Source organism: Eleutherodactylus coqui, chromosome 6 (assembly GCF_035609145.1).
Source record: "Eleutherodactylus coqui strain aEleCoq1 chromosome 6, aEleCoq1.hap1, whole genome shotgun sequence".
Lineage (NCBI taxonomy): Eukaryota > Metazoa > Chordata > Amphibia > Anura > Eleutherodactylidae > Eleutherodactylus > Eleutherodactylus coqui.
In genome coordinates, this window is record NC_089842.1 from 2,525,537 (window position 1) to 2,544,953 (window position 19,417).

The 19,417-nt window shown below is 47.9% G+C and overlaps 1 protein-coding gene across 4 annotated transcripts in view; it reads left to right on the forward strand.

The window, feature by feature from the left end:
• Positions 1-7,163, forward strand: part of BCL9L (BCL9 like) — a 47,600-nt gene extending 40,437 nt beyond the window's left edge. For 2 of the 4 annotated variants that reach the window (XM_066606065.1, XM_066606066.1), the window contains exons 6-8: positions 1,106-3,287; positions 4,973-5,137; positions 5,807-7,163. In XM_066606065.1, coding sequence (XP_066462162.1) covers positions 1,106-3,287; positions 4,973-5,137; positions 5,807-6,711 — 3,252 coding nt within the window. In that variant the 3' untranslated portion in view covers positions 6,712-7,163. The remainder of the gene's footprint in view (positions 1-1,105; positions 3,288-4,972; positions 5,138-5,806) is intronic. The other 2 variants (XM_066606067.1, XM_066606069.1) reach the window with 1 other exon arrangement.
• The last annotated feature ends 12,254 nt before the right edge of the window (positions 7,164-19,417 follow it).

Below are 19,417 nucleotides of genomic sequence, written 5' to 3' on the forward strand. Positions count from 1 at the left end.
GCCCAGCTGTCTGACACGTGTGCGCCGTATAAGGCCCAGCTGTCTGATACCTGTGCGCCGTATAAGGCCGAGCTGTCTGATACGTGTGCGCCGTATAAGGCCGAGCTGTCTAATACCTGTGCGCCGTATAAGGCCCAGCTGTCTGATACGTGTGCGCTCTATAAGGCAGAGTTCACACCAGTGCTCCGGTTTTCGGCTTTGCAGGTTCTTTGTCCCACATTGATTACAAATACAACTATTGCGTTTCTGTCGGTTTGGCGCAGTAAGTCACGCGGCGCCTGTGCAGATGTAAAACTAGAACACGGAAAATCTGTTACACCCTCCTCCTTACCGATGCAGAATGAGCCGAGCTCCCCTAACTGATCACCAACATGTTGGATCTGATCGCTTCGGTTCGCCGCGGCCAGAAATCCTATTTTCAAAATTAAAAAAAGGAGAAAATGATCCACTAAAAATGTCTAAATGAACGGAAGTGACTGAAGCCGAGATGAGCCATCCTCTGGTTCGGTCTGATAGATGGGGGTCCGCTGCTTGGGATCCCAGTCCATGGGGCCCGTTGTCACTGCAGCCGGCCAGAGGTTGTCCTCAGCGGTCAGCGCGGGAAGTGGCTGGCGTAAGTCCCAGTGACCTCAGTAGGAGCGCCGCGCTGCTATTCCATTTCCCACTTCTCTCCTGTCCGCTGATGACAACCGATCGCCCGCTGCACTGGACAGCGAGCCGAACAATTAGCTAATGGATGGGGATTCCAAGAGGCGGACGCCCATCCATCCACTACTGGTGACCGAACCAAAAGACAGGTCATCAGTTGATAAAAGAGCAGAGCAGGACTCTGAGGGTATTTCCATTGTCTGACTACGTCCTCTGAGCCAAACAATGAAAATGTCAAAATTGCGACATCTGGCACATTCTAGGGCTGACCAGGCGCCAACCAGACCCCATTGGCTACAACAGAGTCTCCGACTTCTGGCATTCTGACCAGCATACTATGCAGCTTCGTCCAGGAGTTTCTGCCGGATCTGTGCTGGAGGCTCCGAACAGAACCCCTGACGCAGATGTGAATGGGCCCTTCACTGTTTTAACGTGTTTTTATGTTTTTGTTTTTCAGGATACTCTCCAGAAACCGCCCAGCACTCCCAATACAGCAGGAGAGGATTCTGTGCCCCCACTACCACCTTCTACTTCACCCGCACCAGCCAATCACCCAACAGGCACTCCTATTCCAGCTCCTCCCAACGTGCTACAAACAGAAGCAGCCGTGGAAGAGGCAAAACAAGAGTTGACCCCAAATACGGTGGGAAATAACAGTCGTCCTGCCAGCAGCCACTCAATACCGCCACCTGCCAGTAGCCACCCGAATCCACCACCTGCAGCTACTGCCCCCTTACCTGTCGAAGACCCTGAACTTCTGGAAAGTACACAAGAGACCGCTGTGACTCTGAACGCACAGAGTCTTTCAAGAGAGCAACTTGAGCACCGAGAACGATCTCTTCAGACTTTGCGAGACATAGAAAGGTTGTTACTTCGAAGTGGTGTTGACAGCGAGTCATTTTCAAGGCATGACACCAGTCCAGTAGAAGGATCTGTACCTTCTCATCCTCCGCCTCATGTCCCTTCAAACCCACCAACTCCAGTAAGAAAGTATGAAGAGCCCTTGCAATCTATGATCACACAGACGCAAAGTTTGGGAGGTGCAGGAATGGAGCAAGAAATGGGAGGCCCTCCATCAGGGCCAGACATGGGTCATCAAATGAGTCTTATGATGCAACGGTTGGGACAGGACAGTCTTACACCAGAGCAGGTGGCATGGCGAAAACTCCAGGAGGAATATTATGCAGAAAAGAGGAGGAAGGAAGAGCACATGACCATACACGGGCGGCCAGCACCTGATATGATGCTCAGGGGACCTCCGCCACCATACCACAACAAGCCTGGTGAACAGTGGGTTGGTAATCGGTTTCCTGGATCCTTAGAGAGCCAGGAAGCCATGCAACTAAGAGGTGCTGGGATGACATTCCAAGGTCCAAGATTTCCTGGTAGATATGGACTCATGCAAAATATACCAATGGACAACATGGGAGTCATGCAGAGATCAGGTAGATGGCCTGAAGATATGACACCAATGGGTGGCGGAGGGCAAGGTAGCTTTCCGCAAAGTGGAATGACCTACCCTGGGGGAGGTCAAGGAGAGGTGGAAAGATTTTTGAATCCTCCTTCCCGGGATGAGTTTTTGAGACAACAGCTACTAGAGAAACGCTCGCCTGTTATGCAGAGACAGTTGTCAGTACCTGGTGGTCAAGCACTAGATATCGAAAGAGTGATCATGCAGCAGCGTCCTGGTGACCCTTCTATGTTTCAAGGAGATGGATTGAGTAGTGCACCTACCCTGGGCATGGATTTTGGAGGGTCCCGAAATATGGTTAGTCCCACCATGGGGCGTCCAGGACCAGGCAGGGAACTGGAGTCAGCGGCAGGAGGAGGTGGAAACCTCAATATGAACATGAGTGTCAACATGAATATGAACCTTAATCTTCAGATGACACCCCACCAACAGATGTTATTGTCCCAGAAAATGAGGAACGAGCTAATAGCTTCCCAAGCAGGAGTAGGATCGGAAGAGCTGGCTCGGACCACACGAATGCAAAATGGCAGTGGAATGACAGGCGGTGGCCAGAAAATGGTAGTTCAAGGTCAGTTTCCTCAAGGTCAGACAGGCTTTCCCCAAGGGCAGGGCCCATATAACAGCATGCAACAGGAATTGAGTATGGAAATGTTTGGACCCGATCACAGTTCTCTGGGGAGCACCACACGGCTCAGTCACTTCCCAGTACCTTCAACAACTGGTTCCAATCCAACTGGCATTGGTCCAGTGCACATGACTACAAACAGGAGCCTAAGTCACAGATCATCAGAACTTACAGTCAACGTAAATCAAATGGAATCACCTATTATTAGCCGCCTTACATCTCCTACACTCGGACAAGTCAGTTCACTCCTTGTCTTTTCTCCTTCGGCCAATCTAAAATCCCCCCAAACTCAAGGAGGGCGTTTGGCTGTGCTCCTCCCCTCCAACCCCACTGTTTTCATTAAATCTCCTCTGGTACTGGGCTCATCCTTAGGTGGACGCTCACCCAGCATCTCCCCTAGCAGACTAAAATCGCCTCCTATGAGTTTGTCCTCTCCAGGGTGGGCGCCGTCTCCTAAAACTGCACTTCCTAGTCCAGGTACTCAACCAGGAAAGCAGGGAATAGGCATGAGTTCTGCTGCATCCCTGGAAGTAATTCGGCAGGGTATGAATTATACATTCTCTTTACTACACTTGTCTGTCTTTTGGTGGCTTTCTTGCTTTTTCTTTCCGGCGTGTCACTGTACGTTGTCCATGGGGGTTTGTGATATGGCGACTTTACTGTTAGACTAATGAGTCACAATGATTAGTGTTTGAAATAAGTGATGATCAGTAACAATCACTTTATAATTGGGTGATCTTTAGAAGAGTCTTCCCATTCCCTTTTATACCGTAAGCTTAACGATGGTGATGGCAGTACACCCCTACAGAAGGCTTCATCATGTGGTCCGTAATCTACGAGGATCGTGTAAAAATTATTGACAAAAATCCGTTCCATTTGCAGTATAACAAAGTCAGACATGAGGGGGTATATAATACACAAAGGTGTCGGCACCCGTCACACCACGCCCTCTCACCAGGCACCCGTCACACCACGCCCTCTCACCAGGCACCCGTCACACCACGCCCTCTCACCAGGCACCCGTCGCACCACGCCCTCTCACCAGGCACCCGTCGCACCACGCCCTCTCACCAGGCACCCGTCGCACCACGCTTTCTCACCAGGCACCCGTCGCACCACGCCCTCTCACCAGGCACCCGTCGCACCACGCCCTCTCACCAGGCACCCGTCGCACCACGCCCTCACCAGGCACCCGTCGCACCACGCCCTCTCACCAGGCACCCGTCGCACCACGCCCTCTCACCAGGCACCCGTCGCACCACGCCCTCTCACCAGGCACCCGTCGCACCACGCCCTCTCACCAGGCACCCGTCGCACCACGCCCTCTCACCAGGCACCCGTCGCACCACGCCCTCTCACCAGGCACCCGTCGCACCACGCCCTCTCACCAGGCACCCGTCGCACCACGCCCTCTCACCAGGCACCCGTCACACCACGCCCTCTCACCAGGCACCCGTCACACCACGCCCTCTCACCAGGTACTGCCCTATAACATAATGTTTTCTCAATGTCAGAAGATTTCTTTCAGGAAAATCCAGGCTGCTCATGGCAGGAATCCAAGAAAATGTCACCAGGACCTTGAGAAGCATGTGGCAAACGGGCACTGCTGAACCGGAAAGCGGCGAGATGGGTAGTGGCGTTTAAGGAAGGACGTGAAAGTGTCGAACACGAGGCTGGAGCAGGCAGGCCTGTGACGGCCACGGATAAATCTCACATTGCTCAAGTCTACCTGCTGCTGGAAGAAGCCCAACGCTGGACATGGGAAGGTTGGGCTGCAGAGATAAACACTTGATGCAAATCTGTGTTTGTGATTCTGACCTGTGAATGTGAGAAGCAGATGGGTTTCACGCAGCCTTTTCGAGGTTCAAGCTTCGCACCAAATGGAAATATCTGTGTCCATCTGGCTCGATACAAAAGAGGAGAATCTTTTCGGGGACGCGTTATCACAATGAGACCAGAGCTGTGAACCTGAAACGAGGAAGCTGAATTTTCATGAAAGAAATCTGCTCACATTGATAGAACATTCTGTTCTGGGCGGTATTGGGAACCCTCTGATAGGTGCTGACACCTTCCGGTTGGCGGAAGAAGTAGGAACGATACTAGAGATGACACTCGCGACCCCTATGTTCATGCTCTATAACACATTATCTCTGACTGTTATACTGCTAATGTAACTTGGTGCTGCCAATCCATTTTACATGACCCTCCTAATTATTTTTTCCTTTCAGATGGGGTACCGACCCAGAATCCATTATCCTTGATGATGTCACAGATGTCCAAGTACGCCATGCCTAGTTCCACTCCGTTGTATCACAATGCAATTAAAACAATTGCTACATCTGACGATGAACTCCTACCGGACCGGATACTCCTTCCCCCTGGTAGTCAGCAAGGTGAGAGTTTTCCGGTTGTATAAAGCGTGTGTTGTGTGCCGACACAGATCCTTACTTCCTCTGGGACTCCAAAGTCTGTAACACACAGACCTGTCCTACATTTTGAGTTCAGTGCACAGCACTACCGAGCAGTGTAGATGTAACTCACCATTCGCTCCTGCAGCCATGCTTCTGTGCATCTCTCCTTTCCTCCTCCTCTGTCTGCTCTAATAGAAATCCATGACCATGAGTTTAATACTGTATGTTAAGACCTTATTTCCAAAGCACAGTCCTACATGATGTTGGTGCGATACAAGTATTATCATTTGCTTGTGGTCAGCTAGAGCTCCCCAACAGGACAGATCAGGTCTTTGGCAGGCTGCGATATGCCATCATCCAATGCATGTGATTGCTTGTGTTACTTTTATAAGTAATGGTTGCCTGAAATGGTCAAAATCCACTATTTCCGGTGATCATTATCTCATGGCCACCTACTGTAAGTGTAACAGTCACAGACACATGTGCTCTGGGATTACTTACAACATGAAGGCACGCTTATGCCGTCACACCCTTAATATGGTTTTTAAAGCTATAGTCATTTGTTTGTCCCTGTTGCTGACTGACGTAGATGATGGGAGGTCGACGGTATATTCTAGGCCTATATTTACTGGTGATTATTATATTTTACAGGCCCTGGGATGAATCCTGCGATTTCTCTGCATTTGAATTTAAGTTCTTCACATAGCCCAGTTGGAAACATTGGTCTTCAAGGACAGCCACCACTCTCCCATGAACCCCCTCCTTCAATGGTTAACTCGCCAGGTCCTCCCATGCACCAATCGATTGGCCCTATTCAAACACCTTTGATGATTCCTTCTGTGACCCAGGATTCTTGCTGTCCTGGATCACAAATGATGTCCTCCAACCCATTGGTCTTCCCACCCCGCCTGCAGCCTGGGCCTCCACACAATCCACCTTTATCACAAGTAGGTGGGAATAATTCCATGCAGCAAAACTATCCAGATGAAACGCCTAACCAACCCTGTCTGCCACCCAGGATATCAGAACCCTATGGCCCCGGTCTTCCTGCCATGCTCACGGACCCAGACTTAGGAGACGTGATCCGACCATCACCCAGTGGTATTCCAGAATTCGACTTGTCTCGTATCATGCCATCAGAAAAGCCAAGTAGTACTCTGCAGTACTTTCCTAAAGGGAGTTCACAACCCCCCAAACCACATCCCACTAATATGCACCTCCTTGGCCTGCAGAATATGATGGTTGAGCAACATTCGGGTCGTTCAGGCCCAAGTCTTCCAGGCCCACAGAGAACCCTGGGAATGCCACCTATGCACCCTATGGGTAGGACAGGAATGGCGCCTCCATCTCAGACAGTGCAACAGAACTTCATGCTAATGAAGCAGCGGAGTGTGTCAGGAGAAATGTACCCCCAGAGTTCCGGTATGTTGTCACCACAGGGGGCTCTTGGTGGGCATTTGCATGCACAACAAAGCATGATGGTTGGACACCAACTGAGACAGCGTAGTGTATCCTTAGATACCTACATCCCAGGACCAGGACACTTACCATTTTAGTGGCGGAGACGCACTAGCACCAACCCAGGTCTTCCTTTCGTGATTCCATTTAAAGATGGCTCTCAAGGTTGAACAGTCTACGGCGGCTTCCATATTCCTTTATCAGAATCTCTGAAGCAAAACAAATGTCAGTCAGATTGTCCACCTTTGATTGCGTCTTTTGAGCTGCGGTGTTTGCTTAATAACATAGTGGTTACGAGTGGAGGAGAACTCCAGCTTCTCAGCACAACCTCTCATCTTGCCGAACAGAAGATCCTCCTAAACTAGAGTTCAGTTCGGCTTCGGTGTAGGCCAGCATAGAAGTCCTGGCAGGTTAAGAGAAAATGTCTTTTTTGAAAAGCAGAATGTGATCTTGTGTCGACCACGGGGAGCGGGAATCGGTGAACCAGTTTTTAAAGGTTGATCGGGCATAAAAGTATCTTTCTGTAATAAACCGATTGCGTTATTTGTTAGCCGATTCATTAGTTCTATGCTTAGTGGTTATCTTGGCTCAATCATTGGTGGTCCAGGTCTAGCATAAGCCATCAATGCCCGTTTGATGGGAGTTGACCTCTGTGCTAGAACGGAGCGGCAGAGGCGGTAGGAAAGTGGTGGCAGTTCACTCTGGCCTTTCCAGATGCCACACAATTGTCCTTTAGAGTCAGTGGCTGGTCGTGTGGCATCCAGAACGCGTGGACTAGAGACAGTGCTGCCATTCTAGTAATTGGTAGGGCATACAGATCCCTACCTATTGGACAAGCCAACCAATATCCTTGCAATATATGCCATCAATGTCCAAACTGAGACAAACTATTTTAAGAGGTTGTGACAAGAAACTTTAGGGGACAACTTTATCAGTGGGGGTCGAACTGCTGGGACGCCCATGAACCCCATGAATGGGGGTCCCAATGGTTCCCGCCACTTCATTCATTTCAATGACCGCTCCAAAAATTGCTGAGTAGGAGCACTATATTCATGTGGAGACCATTGGGACCCCAGTGGATGGACCTGCATCTTCCCAACATGAATGGAGAAGCGGTTGTGCATGTGCGCTCCTGCGCTATTCATTTTAATGGAAGTACCAGAAAAAGTTGAATTCTAGCTCCTGGCAATATTCCCATATTGGCACAAGCTGTTTAAAGAGCCAGTCTGCCGAAAACCCATTTTCCATCCCTTTCCCTCACCTGATTGGCTGTCACACTCTGGAGATCTCTTCTGTGTATTGCAGCCACTTCCTTGCAGTGCAGCCTCTTGTCTGATGCTTACCAGGCACCATCTTAAGACATTTTTTTACTTTCACTCTCAAATCTATCCCATCAGCTTGAGGCTGTACCATTTCTGCCTGCTGGGAAGAATAGTTTAATTATCATTACCTTCTATATTCACCTAAGCAAGCTACAGTCCATAACTCCTTAGTGACGGCCAATTCACCTTCTTACTGACCTCACTAATGGACTTTAAACCTGCACATATGTATTTTTAAGGGGGTGGCTTGGCTGACTACTGTTTTAACTGCCAGGGGGAGATGCCTCAAATCCTAGCAGTTTAACTCCTTGCATGCTAAAATAAATAGCAACTGCAGAATGTAAGCCAATGACGGGGTTGGGAGGGGGCGCCTTTTGTCCCCCAGCGCCACCCTCCATTCAATCACAAGGTACCAATGTGTTCCCATGCCACATGGAAGCCTGGCAAAGGCCTCAGTGACTGCCATGTAACTCGGGCACTGTCTGAGGGATATTGAGGCGCACTACATGAGTACTGCAGTGTACTATCCTAGCTGTAGAACAATTGCATCTTCAAATGCCCTTAAAGGACTAGAAAACAAGTGTCAAAAACGGTTTAATAAAGTACATTTTTAAAAACTTGAATTTTTTAAAATACATTTTTCCATCTAAAACCCTTTACAAATGGATAAAATATCAAAAAGACAATGAAAATGTAACTTATCTCGCAGTGTGAACATCACCGGAGCTGCAACTATAATACCAAACGATCTGAATCTCACCCGTACCCCAAACTGTACCGATAGAAACTACAACTATTCCGGCCCCCCCCCCCCCCCACAGAGCGCTGCCGCCGGGCAGAGACACGTGTTCTGGGTCACTGAATGCGGCGATGCCGTCTGTGGGTTTTCTTTAAACGTGTTTTTTAATGTGCAAAAATAGTAAAAACAGATAAAACAAATGTCTAAACTCGGCCGCAGTGATCCGGCTCATCCACATCCCAAACTGATCGGGTGATTTTTAGTGAATGGTGAAAACCCCCCAAAAATAGCAGAATTTCTGGATGTCAAGATTTTATTTTTTCAATCACCCCTCAAAAAAGTAGTAAAAGCTCCACAACCGGTTATGTGGACCCGAGAGGGCGGCCATTAAAATATACAACTGTTCCCACAAAAGAAGCCCCCATCCGGCTGTGTCATGAGCAATGAAGAAAACCACTTGGTCCTTAACCCCTTCACGCCCCGATCATAGACTTATATCATGGGGTGCAGGGAGCCGGGCCCATCCCATTCCACACATAGGGGTTCCTGGCTGGCGCCTGCCCACAATCAGCGTGAACGCTGCCCACAGCTAATAACCCTTCAAGTGCGGCTGTCTATTGGGACTGCAGTATTTAAATGCCCCAATCAGTATTCGGGATCCTGCACGGACCCGCAGCAGTGACGTTGTGCGGTGCTCTTCGGTTGCCCCGGCTGAAAAGATTTTTATATCCAAGCAGATCTTATTTTTAAGTTCTGAGCTGCAGAATAACGTTATTGGGTCATTTTTGCCACAGTGTGTCTGCTGTAAAATCAAGACCCCCCCCCCCCCCCCAACAGAATTTTTTTCCCTCATTTTACTGACAGACCACTCATTCTGCAAAAAACAAGCCCTCGGACGTTGAGGAATATTTAAAAGGATTATGATTTTTTATAAGTTTGGAAGAATAAAAAAAACATCAATATGGGGCTGAGACAAAAAATAGGCTCGTCACTGAGGGAATAAATATCCAGTCAGGAGGATAGTCATGGGTCTGTGCTGGAGCGGAAGAACAGCGCCACACCTGTCCCGAGGTTGTGTGTGGTATTGTAACTCTACGCAGCTGCAATACCAAATACAACCAAGTGTGGTGCAGTTTCTGGATGAAAGCGGCCATGTTTTTCTGGTCCTTGACGGCCCCTTTAATTAATTACTTAGAATCCTCTAATTTCTTTAAGATCCCTTTCTGTGAAGCCGTTCTGCAGTCCGTTTGGTCATCAGGTGCTCTTCTACCTGGAGTTTCTGCTCCTCCTCCCCATAGACCCTGCGGGTTCATATCCTGGGAGCTTCTAGAGCGTTCTTGGATGAGGAGCAGGGCAGTGCTTTAGCGTTCAGAATGTTCCTCTCCATGATATTGCTGGAACATTACCCTGTATTTTCCGTATCTGCGCGCCGGAGGTCGGCGTTATATTGACAACCTTGTTTTATGTGTTTTATCATTTCCATTCTTCATTCCCCCTCAGTTGTATCATCATGTGAGAATCTCTTGTCCAGAAGTGCCACACAATGGCCGCTGTCCCCGCAGCCTGCGGGGACCCATCCCAAGAGGGGCGAATGCATCTGTAGACTGAAGGAGAAGGGGTGGGGCCACTGGGTGGGGGGGGCAGGGTCTAACGGCAAGGTTCAGAAGCGGCCAGGAGGATCGATCCCTGGAGATTTCCAGTTGGAGGTCCTCCCTGGTCAGATTGGGCATCGCTCTACTACAGGACGGCTCTAGAACGGTTGACAAGGAAGCGCTCTGGACTGGAGGGGTGGATGCAGTAGGCCCATAGAATGCCCTACCTGCACGCAGTGGATGTGCAGCTCCTACAACTCTTGGGTCAAGTCACCTGAGGACCACACGTTTGCCGTATAACTTGGCTTTACTCTTGAAGATCACCGGGGTGACACACGGCAAGCAGTTCTCTCTTACTTCAGAAGAGGTCTCAGCATGCTGACTGCGCGTAGACCGGTACCGTGCGTACGTCTACGCTCATCAGTGATTCTCCAGCGGTCCGCTGGGCTAATACTGTAGTGATTGGCTACTAATCCCATAGGGACAGTTCACTAAAGGCGGGGACTCTCTCCCATTCTTAGTTCCAGCCTCAGGCTTCTGCGAGCCCCAAGCCAAACCCCTCCTTTTAAAGATACAGCGCTTAAACAAAATGTTACCAAACAAGAACCCAATAAAAGCAACCACCATAATTAGGATCACAACCCCCCCCCCCCCGCCGCACCTACCATTCAGCCTAGCAATGGACTGTTACGCTTGACAAGAAGAAACAGGCCCCGCCCCCTTCGGTCTACAGATGCTTTCCGCAATCCTAGGACAGGTTTTCTCAGGCTGCGGTTGGATGGTGGCCATTTTGTGGCATACTTGGACAACCCTTTAAACAACCATTTACTAAAAGGGACAGTTTTTCATGTGACTAGTTCTGCATTGCAGATGGCTAAGAAACTGAAGCGAGGGCGGCGACCTATACGTTACATCCCATAATTAGAGATGAGCGAGCGTACTCGGATAAGCACTACTCGCTCGAGTAATGTGCTTTATCCGAGTATCGCTGTGCTCGTCCCTGAAGATTCGGGTGCCGCTGCGGCTGACAGGTGAGTCGCAGGGGAGAGCGGGCGGGAGAGAGGGAGAGAAAGATCTTACCTGTGTTCCTCCCCGCTCTCCCCTGCAGCTCCCCGCTCCGTGCCGGCACCCGAATCTTCAGGGACGAGCACAGCGATACTCGGATAAAGCCAATTACTCGAGCGAGTAGTGCTTTTCCGAGTACGCTCGCTCATCTCTACCCATAATTCATCACCACGGAATGCAAAACAACATTTTCTTATTTTTAACTTTTTACTTCATGACCAAAAGTTTGTGAACTCCACCTGTAAATAGTTGCTTGGGCCGTTTCAGCTGAACCCTTCGTACAGAATGCATCCAGGCAGAGCGAAGTACAAGGACTATCAGTAGATCAAAGTTTTGTCGGGTCGGAGCAGAAATCGGCCGTCCTGAATGGGTTGGGTTCCTGTAACTGAACGTCCAAGAACGAAAAGGAACTTGTCACATCGGCGGGAAGGGGGGGGGGGGGATATACAGCGGACTGATATATAGTGTGTGGGAAAAGATTCAGTATTGCTTGTATTTTATAAAATTAACCTCTTCCCACCTCGGGGCGTAAATGTATGCCCTAGCTGGGAAAGGGTTCAGTGAATGGACATGTATTTCCGTCCTATGCATGGTGCGAATGTAGAAGCTGATCCCATGCCGTCCGCAGCAGGAGCCGGCTGTGGCTGGAAACCAGAAAACACTGATCCCGGCTGGTAACCCCTTACATGCTGAGATCAATGTTGATTGCATCATGGAAATGGTGACAGCATCGACCTTCACCGTGTAATCGCGGAGGGCTGATGGGCTGCCATGGCCTGTGATCACTATGAGTAGCATACGGAACTCTGAATGCAGCCATGCCAAGAAAAGATTTCCCAAAAAATCATCTTTATTGTGGAAAAATATATATAATTTTGGTTTGATCGTAATTGTTCCGACCCGCAGAAGAAATTTTTACGCTGTAAAAAAAAAACAGAATTGCTTTTCTTCCTGCCATCCCCCCAAAATTATAAAAGTTTTACGATACAATTTTTTTGGTACGTATATGTATCGATGAAAACCACAGCTCATCACGCAAATGGCAACCCTCATAGGACTTTTGGAAAATAGAGATGAAAATCCACAAAAATTGTCACATCCCTAGGACCAAAATAGGCCGTATCACTAAGGGGTTAAATCCTTGCTTTTTTCACACTTGGGAACCCCCACTGGACTACTATCAGAGATTATATATGCCCACTGGACTCCCATCAGATTATACACACCCACTGGACTATCAGAGATTATACACGCCCACTGGACTCCTATTAGAGATTATACACGCCCACTGGACCCCAAAGCACCGAATGAGCAGGGATGATTTAAATGAATAAAATGCAAGTTAGACTGAATCTTTCCCATAAAACTCGATCTGAATCTGCTCGGCTCCTCCGGCTCTATGACACGGTGCCTGCAGATCAGGCATCCCATTTAACGTGACCGTTTCCCTTTGCTATTTCATCATGACAATGCCCGATCCATGAAGGAAGGTCCTAGACATGGTTTACCCAGTTTTGCGTGGAAGAACCTGACTGGCCTGACGTGGCCCCTATCTGTGACCTGGGCCCCATTACCCTGCTTTAGTGTCTGACCTCATTCTTTTGGCTCAATGGATATGAAACCCCAGGAGTTTCTTAAAGTTTATTGTTCTAGCGCTGGTCGACGGCTCCACGATGCCCACAATGCTGTAATGCCATGGGTTAATCTCTTCTAGCTGTGATGTTCAGGTCTCGACATATTTTAGGTCATGTAGCGTCTCTCATCTCCAACCATTGCCATCTCTCATGCACCTAAGAGCCAAATGGAGTCATTGCTGGAAGAAATGTTTATGGTGAGAAGTAGCGGTGGAGCTGGTGCGGTGTGCCGCCTCTGTGCTGGTGCGGTGTGCCGCCTCTGTACAGTGCTGTCTCTTCCTATCTATACCTTTTTGTGTGTCGCTTTTCTCTGTTTTTTTTTTGTTGTTTTTTTTAAGCGGTGAAATGTGAAAACCTTTTTGAAAAAAAAAAGATGTAAATATAAGATATGAAATGTAAAAATCGTGTCCCGCAGACTTCATTTTTCTATGCACTGTATTTATTATAAGAGGTAAGAATGAGCAGAGACCTGTCCAACCATTGGGAAAAGAGGCTGAGCTGCAATACCAAGCGCAGCCCATGGAGGAATGTGGCGCTGTTTCTAGAAGCTGCTGATTTATGAAATGACTGCTGTTGCCATCTTAAGTTGGCTTCACGCTGGTGCTAACATTTTCAATTGTTTGGCTCTATCCTCAAAGCCAAAGCACAGAATAACCAAGAGGGGCAGATCCGGCATCTGCTGGACCCAAACAGCAGCGTTTGGACCCCGTTCACTATAACGCGGTCTGCCTGGCTTTTAGAATGTTGCCTAGAATTTTCCTGAATGAGATGGTGCAGCATCCTGCGGTGTCTTGTCGGGGATTATGGTGGATCTGCATCAGCCCTCAGAGCAGACGTGGCCCTAGCCTTGGGCTATGTTCACGAGGCAGATTTGTACCACGAATTTAATGTGGAATCCATACCAATTACATAAAAATCCGTATTCCATTGCTTTCTATGGGAATCTGCACCATAGTTTCTGCATGTGGATTTCAAATCTGGGTGCAGAAAATTAGTGACATCGACACTTATTTGTCACTTGCAGATTCTGTACCTTTTACTATGCTGAATCTGCATCAGGAATTCTCCACACATAGGTCTAGAAAGGTGCCTGCCAGATATATCAGGAGAGCTTTAAACTAGAACAATATGGGAAGGGAAGTGAAAGGTAAAAATATCCAGCTAATTAATACATCTGAGACCCTCGCTATTAGAAGTGGGAAGAAAGAACAAAGACAAAAAATTCAGAAGGAAAGTAGAGGAGCAAGAGACCCCGATCACAAACTAACATGTTTCTACACAAATGTACAGAGCATGGGAAACAAGCAAGGAGAATTGGAGCTCCGAACACAGGAAGAGAAATATGATGTCATAGGCATCACGGAAACTAGGTGGGATGATACACATGATTGGATACAAGGCTTGGAAGATACAATGTATTTATAAGACACAGACCTAATAAAAGGGGAGGAGGTGTTGTGTTGTATGTTAGGAAAACATTCATCTCCACCGAGATTCAAGCTTCAGAGCTGAAACTGTTTGAGTAAGAATAGGAGAGAACAACAGAAAGGACACCATTGTAGGCATTTACTATAGGCCACCTGGACAAGCAGAAGATATGGAGGAACTCTTTCTACATCAGATGGCCAAGCTCTCAAAGAAGCCCAACATAGTGATCATGGGAGATTTTACCCATCCAGACATTTGTTGGGAATCTCTCAGGTAAAAGTAATGGATCCAACAGATTCTTATCCACTCTTGATGAGAACTTTATCTGCCAGAAGGTAGGAGAGAAAACAAGGGGATCTGCTATCTTGGACCTAATTCTTACCAACAGGGAGGGAATGGTGGAGGAAGTAAGGGTGGCTGGGACCTTAGGAGGCAGTGATCATGATATCCTTCGATGTTGGATAACAAGGGGAGGAAGACCTGAGAAGACTCAGACCTCAAGGTTGGATTTCAGGAAGGCAGATTTTACTGAACTCAGAAAGAGGAAGAATCCAATGGCTGGATGTTCTTAAAGACAGAAATGTCCAAGAAGGTCGGGAAATATTGTGGAATGAGATTCTCAAAGCACAATCGTTAACAATCCCTAAAAGAAGGAAGAATGGGAAGCATTTAAAGAGACCCGGATGGATGAACACAGAACTTGCACACATGTTAAAGAGGAAGAAAAATATGTTTATCAAATGGAAAAAGGGGGAATATCTAAAGAAGAATATAATGGGGTCTGCAGAAACTGAAGGGCAAGTGTCAGGAAAGGTAAAGCTGATAATGAATTGGGGCTTGCAGCAGAGGCCAAAAGCAATAAAAAGGGATTTTAGGGATCAAAAGAAAAGTCAAAGATGCTATTGGATGCTTACAAGATGAAAATGGTGAATTGGTCAAAAATGATGTTGAGAAGGCCGAATTTTTAAATTCCAATTTTGTAACATCAGCTGATCTTCCCTGTGTCCTTACATGAATCCAAGTCTCCAGGTCTGAATCCAGGTCCAGATGAATTACATCCTAGGACACTAAAGGAAGTAGCAGAGGTAATTGCTGAACCACTCGATGGAATCTGTGACAATTACTATAGAACACAAGTCTCAGAAGATTGGAAAATGGCGTATAACAGCCCTTCACCATGCCAAACAAGTTTATTTCACCTCCCTTGTCTCCTCACTATCCCACAACCCCAAACAACTCTCTGAGACCTTTCACTCCCTCCTCAGCCCCAAAGAACAGGCCCCGGTGACAGACCTGACTGCTGGAGAACTAGCTGCCTATTTCAAAGAAAAAATCGACCACATTCGAGAAGAAATCTCTGAAAGCTGCATGGTTCGCCCCGATCCCAGTTTCATCAGCACTGCACCCAGCACCTACTCACTATCTACGCTAGAACCAACTACAGAGGAAGAAGTCTCCAGGCTCCTTTCCGCTGCCCGCCCCACCACCTGCGCTAGCGACCCTCTCCCCTCTTACCTCCTCCACTCCCTTTCCCCAGCTCTCATTACTCACCTCACCACAATCTGCAACCTCTCCCTAACCTCTGGCACTTTCCCCTCCTCATTCAAACACTCCATTATATCCCCTCTGCTTAAAAAACCAACCCTGGACCCGACTAATGCTGCCAACTACCGACCCGTCTCAAACCTCCCCTTTATCTCCAAATTACTGGAACGCCTGGTCTACTCCCGGCTTACTCGCTTTCTCTCTGACAACTCGCTCCTCGACCCCCTCCAGTCTGGTTTCCGCTCTCTACACTCGACCGAAACTGCCCATACAAAAGTAACAAACGACCTGATGACTGCAAAGTCGAGAGGTGATTACTCCCTACTAATCCTCCTTGACCTGTCTGCTGCATTTGACACTGTCGACCATAATCTCCTTCTCACTATGCTCCGCTCTATTGGTTTAAAGCAGAGGTCCCCAACTCCAATCCTCAGGGACCACCAACAGGTCATGTTTTCAGGATATCCTATAGTAAGAACACCTGTGGCAATGTCTGAGGCACTGACAATAATTACATCACCTGTGCAATACTGAGGAAATCCTGAAAACATGACCTGTTGGTGGTCCCTGAGGACTGGAGTTGGGGACCTCTGGTTTAAAGGATACTGCTCTCTCCTTGTTCTCTTCCTACCTCTCTGACCACTCTTTCAGTGTTTCCTTTGCTGGTTCTATCTCTGCTCCACTTCCTCTTGCTGTTGGGGTACCCCAGGGCTCGGTCCTTGGTCCCCTTCTTTTCTCTATCTATACTGCCCCAATTGGACAAACCATCCACAAATTTGGCCTCCAATACCATCTCTACGCTGATGACACCCAACTATACACCTCTTCTCGTGAGATCTCTGGACCATTCCTCCAAAATATCACCGACTGTCTGTCTGCTGTCTCTAACACTATGTCCTCCCTTTTTCTCAAACTAAACCTCTCTAAAACTGACCTCCTTGTCTTTCCACCTTCTAACTGACCTCCCCTCAACATCTCCATTCCAGTGTCTGGCACCATCATAACCCCCAGATGGCATGCCCGATGCCTTGGGGTCACACTGGACTCTGACCTCTCCTTTGCCCCCCATATCAAATCTCTGGCCCAAACATGCCACATGCACCTCAGAAATATTGCTAAAATACGTCCGTTCCTAACCACGGACACGCTAAAGACGCTCGTGGTTGCCCTCATCCACTCCCGGCTTGACTACTGCAACTCGCTACTCATTGGCCTCCCCCGCACTAGACTCGCTCCACTCCAATCCATATTAAATGCAGCAGCTAGACTCATTTTTCTACCCAGTCGTTATTCAGACGCCTCTGCATTATGCCAGTCGCTGCATTGGCTGCCCATCCACTGCAGAACTAAATTTAAACTCCTCTACCTCACTCACAAAGCTCTGCATGGCGCTGCGCCAGCATACATCGCCTCCCTACTGTCAGTACACCACCCAGCGCGCTCACTCCGATTGGCTAACACCCTCAGACTAAACACCCCTGTAATACGAACCTCTCATGCTCGCCTACAGGACTTCAGCAGAGCAGCACCCATCCTCTGGAACGCTCTACCCCAAGGCATCCGGACAATTCCCGATGCACGAAACTTCAGACGTGCCTTAAAAACGCACCTCTTCAGGGAAGCATACCAAATCTCCTGACCTAGTCCCTCGCCCCTCCCTATGGTGCTCCACCCTGTTTGCCTTCTGATAAATGATCTGTACATAAAATTTCCTATTGCCTGTGTTCCCCAACCCCTGCACCTCTTGTACCACCCCCAACCCGTTTGTGTCTAACCCAATGTATCTCACATTGTAATTGTTTAAATTGTTGTATTGGTTTGCCTTTATCCATGCCTGAAAGCGCTGCGGAATAAGTTGGCGCCATACAAATAAAGATTATTATTATAAATGTCTCTACAAAAAAGAGAAGATGGATCCAGGAAACTACAGGCCTGTGAGCCTGACTTCTATACCGGGAAGGATCTCTAACAGATTATTATACAGCATGTATGCAGGTCCTTGGATGAGAATTGAGTAATTAACCAGAGCCAGCATTCATTTGTAACAAACAAGTCATGCCAGACTAATATAATTTCCTTCTATTACAGAATTATTGACTGGGTTGATCAGGGAAATGCAGTAGATAAAGGATATCTTGACTTAAGTAAAACATTTGACAAAGTATCTCATACCATCCTTATTGACAAAATGACCAAATCTGGGATTGACAAGGCAACTGTTAGGTGGATTCACAACTGGCTGAGTGATCCTACTCAAAGAGTGGTCATAAATGGCTGCACATCCCAGTGGAAGAATGTATCAAGTGGGGACCACAAGGCTCTGTCCTGGGCCCAGTGTTTACCATTTTAATAAGATTATCTAGATGAGGGGAAACTGATCAAATTTACAGATGATATAAAGCTAGGACTCCTAGACTGGTAGAGTTGGAAGGGACCTCCAGGGTCATCTAGTCCAACCCCCTGCTCAGTGCAGGATTCACTAAATCATCCCAGACAGATGTCTGTCTAGCCTCTGAAGACTTCCATTGAAGGAGAACTCACCCCCCCCCCCCCTTACAACCTGTTCCACTCATTGATCCCCTTCACTGTCTAATATCTAATCTGTGTCTCCTCCCTCTCAGTTTCATCCCATTGCTTCTAGTCTTTCCTTGTGCAAATGAGAATAGGGCTGATCCCTCTGCACTGTGACAGCCCTTCACATAGTTGTAGATTCCTCTCAGCAGGAGCGTAACTATAGAGGATGCAGGGGATGCGGTTGCACCCTGGCCCAGCAGTCTTAAGGGGCCCATAAGGCTCAGTACTATGAATAAAGCATTATAGTTAGGGGCCCTGTTCCAGGTTTTGTATGGGGCCCAGGAGCTTCAAGTTACGCCTCTGCCTCTCAGCCTTCTTTTTTACAAGCTAAGAAGGCTGAGGGGAGACTTAGCTATGCCTCCAGCTATTAACACTAGGGAAGAGAGAGGATTCATAAAGATCTAGAAAAGCTTGCACAGTGGTCGGCGACTAACAGAATGGTATTTAACAAGGAGAAATTCAAAGTTCTACATCTGGACAAGAAAAATGAAGAAAGCGCATACAGAATGGGAGGAATTGGACTAAGCAGCAGCACATGTGAAAAAGACTTGGGTATACTGATAGATCATAGACTGAACATGAGTCAACAATGTGATGCAGCAGCCAAAAAAGGCAAACACAATTCTGGGATGTATTAAGAGAAGCTTAAGGCCCTTTTACGCACAATGATTATTGCTCAAAATTCACTCAAAAGCCATGTTTTGAGTGTTGTGTGTAAGTGTGTGCCCATCATGCATGCACTTACCGTACACTTTTCGTCCATCACTGAGTTCAGCACAGCATAAAATACATTGGGACTGATAAGACGGACCGCATGCTGAGTTCTCCACGGGCAGCGCTGATAATATTCTTTCAGCAGCTGTCCCACTGGAGAACAATAGTGATGTATTTAGACCACAGACCTC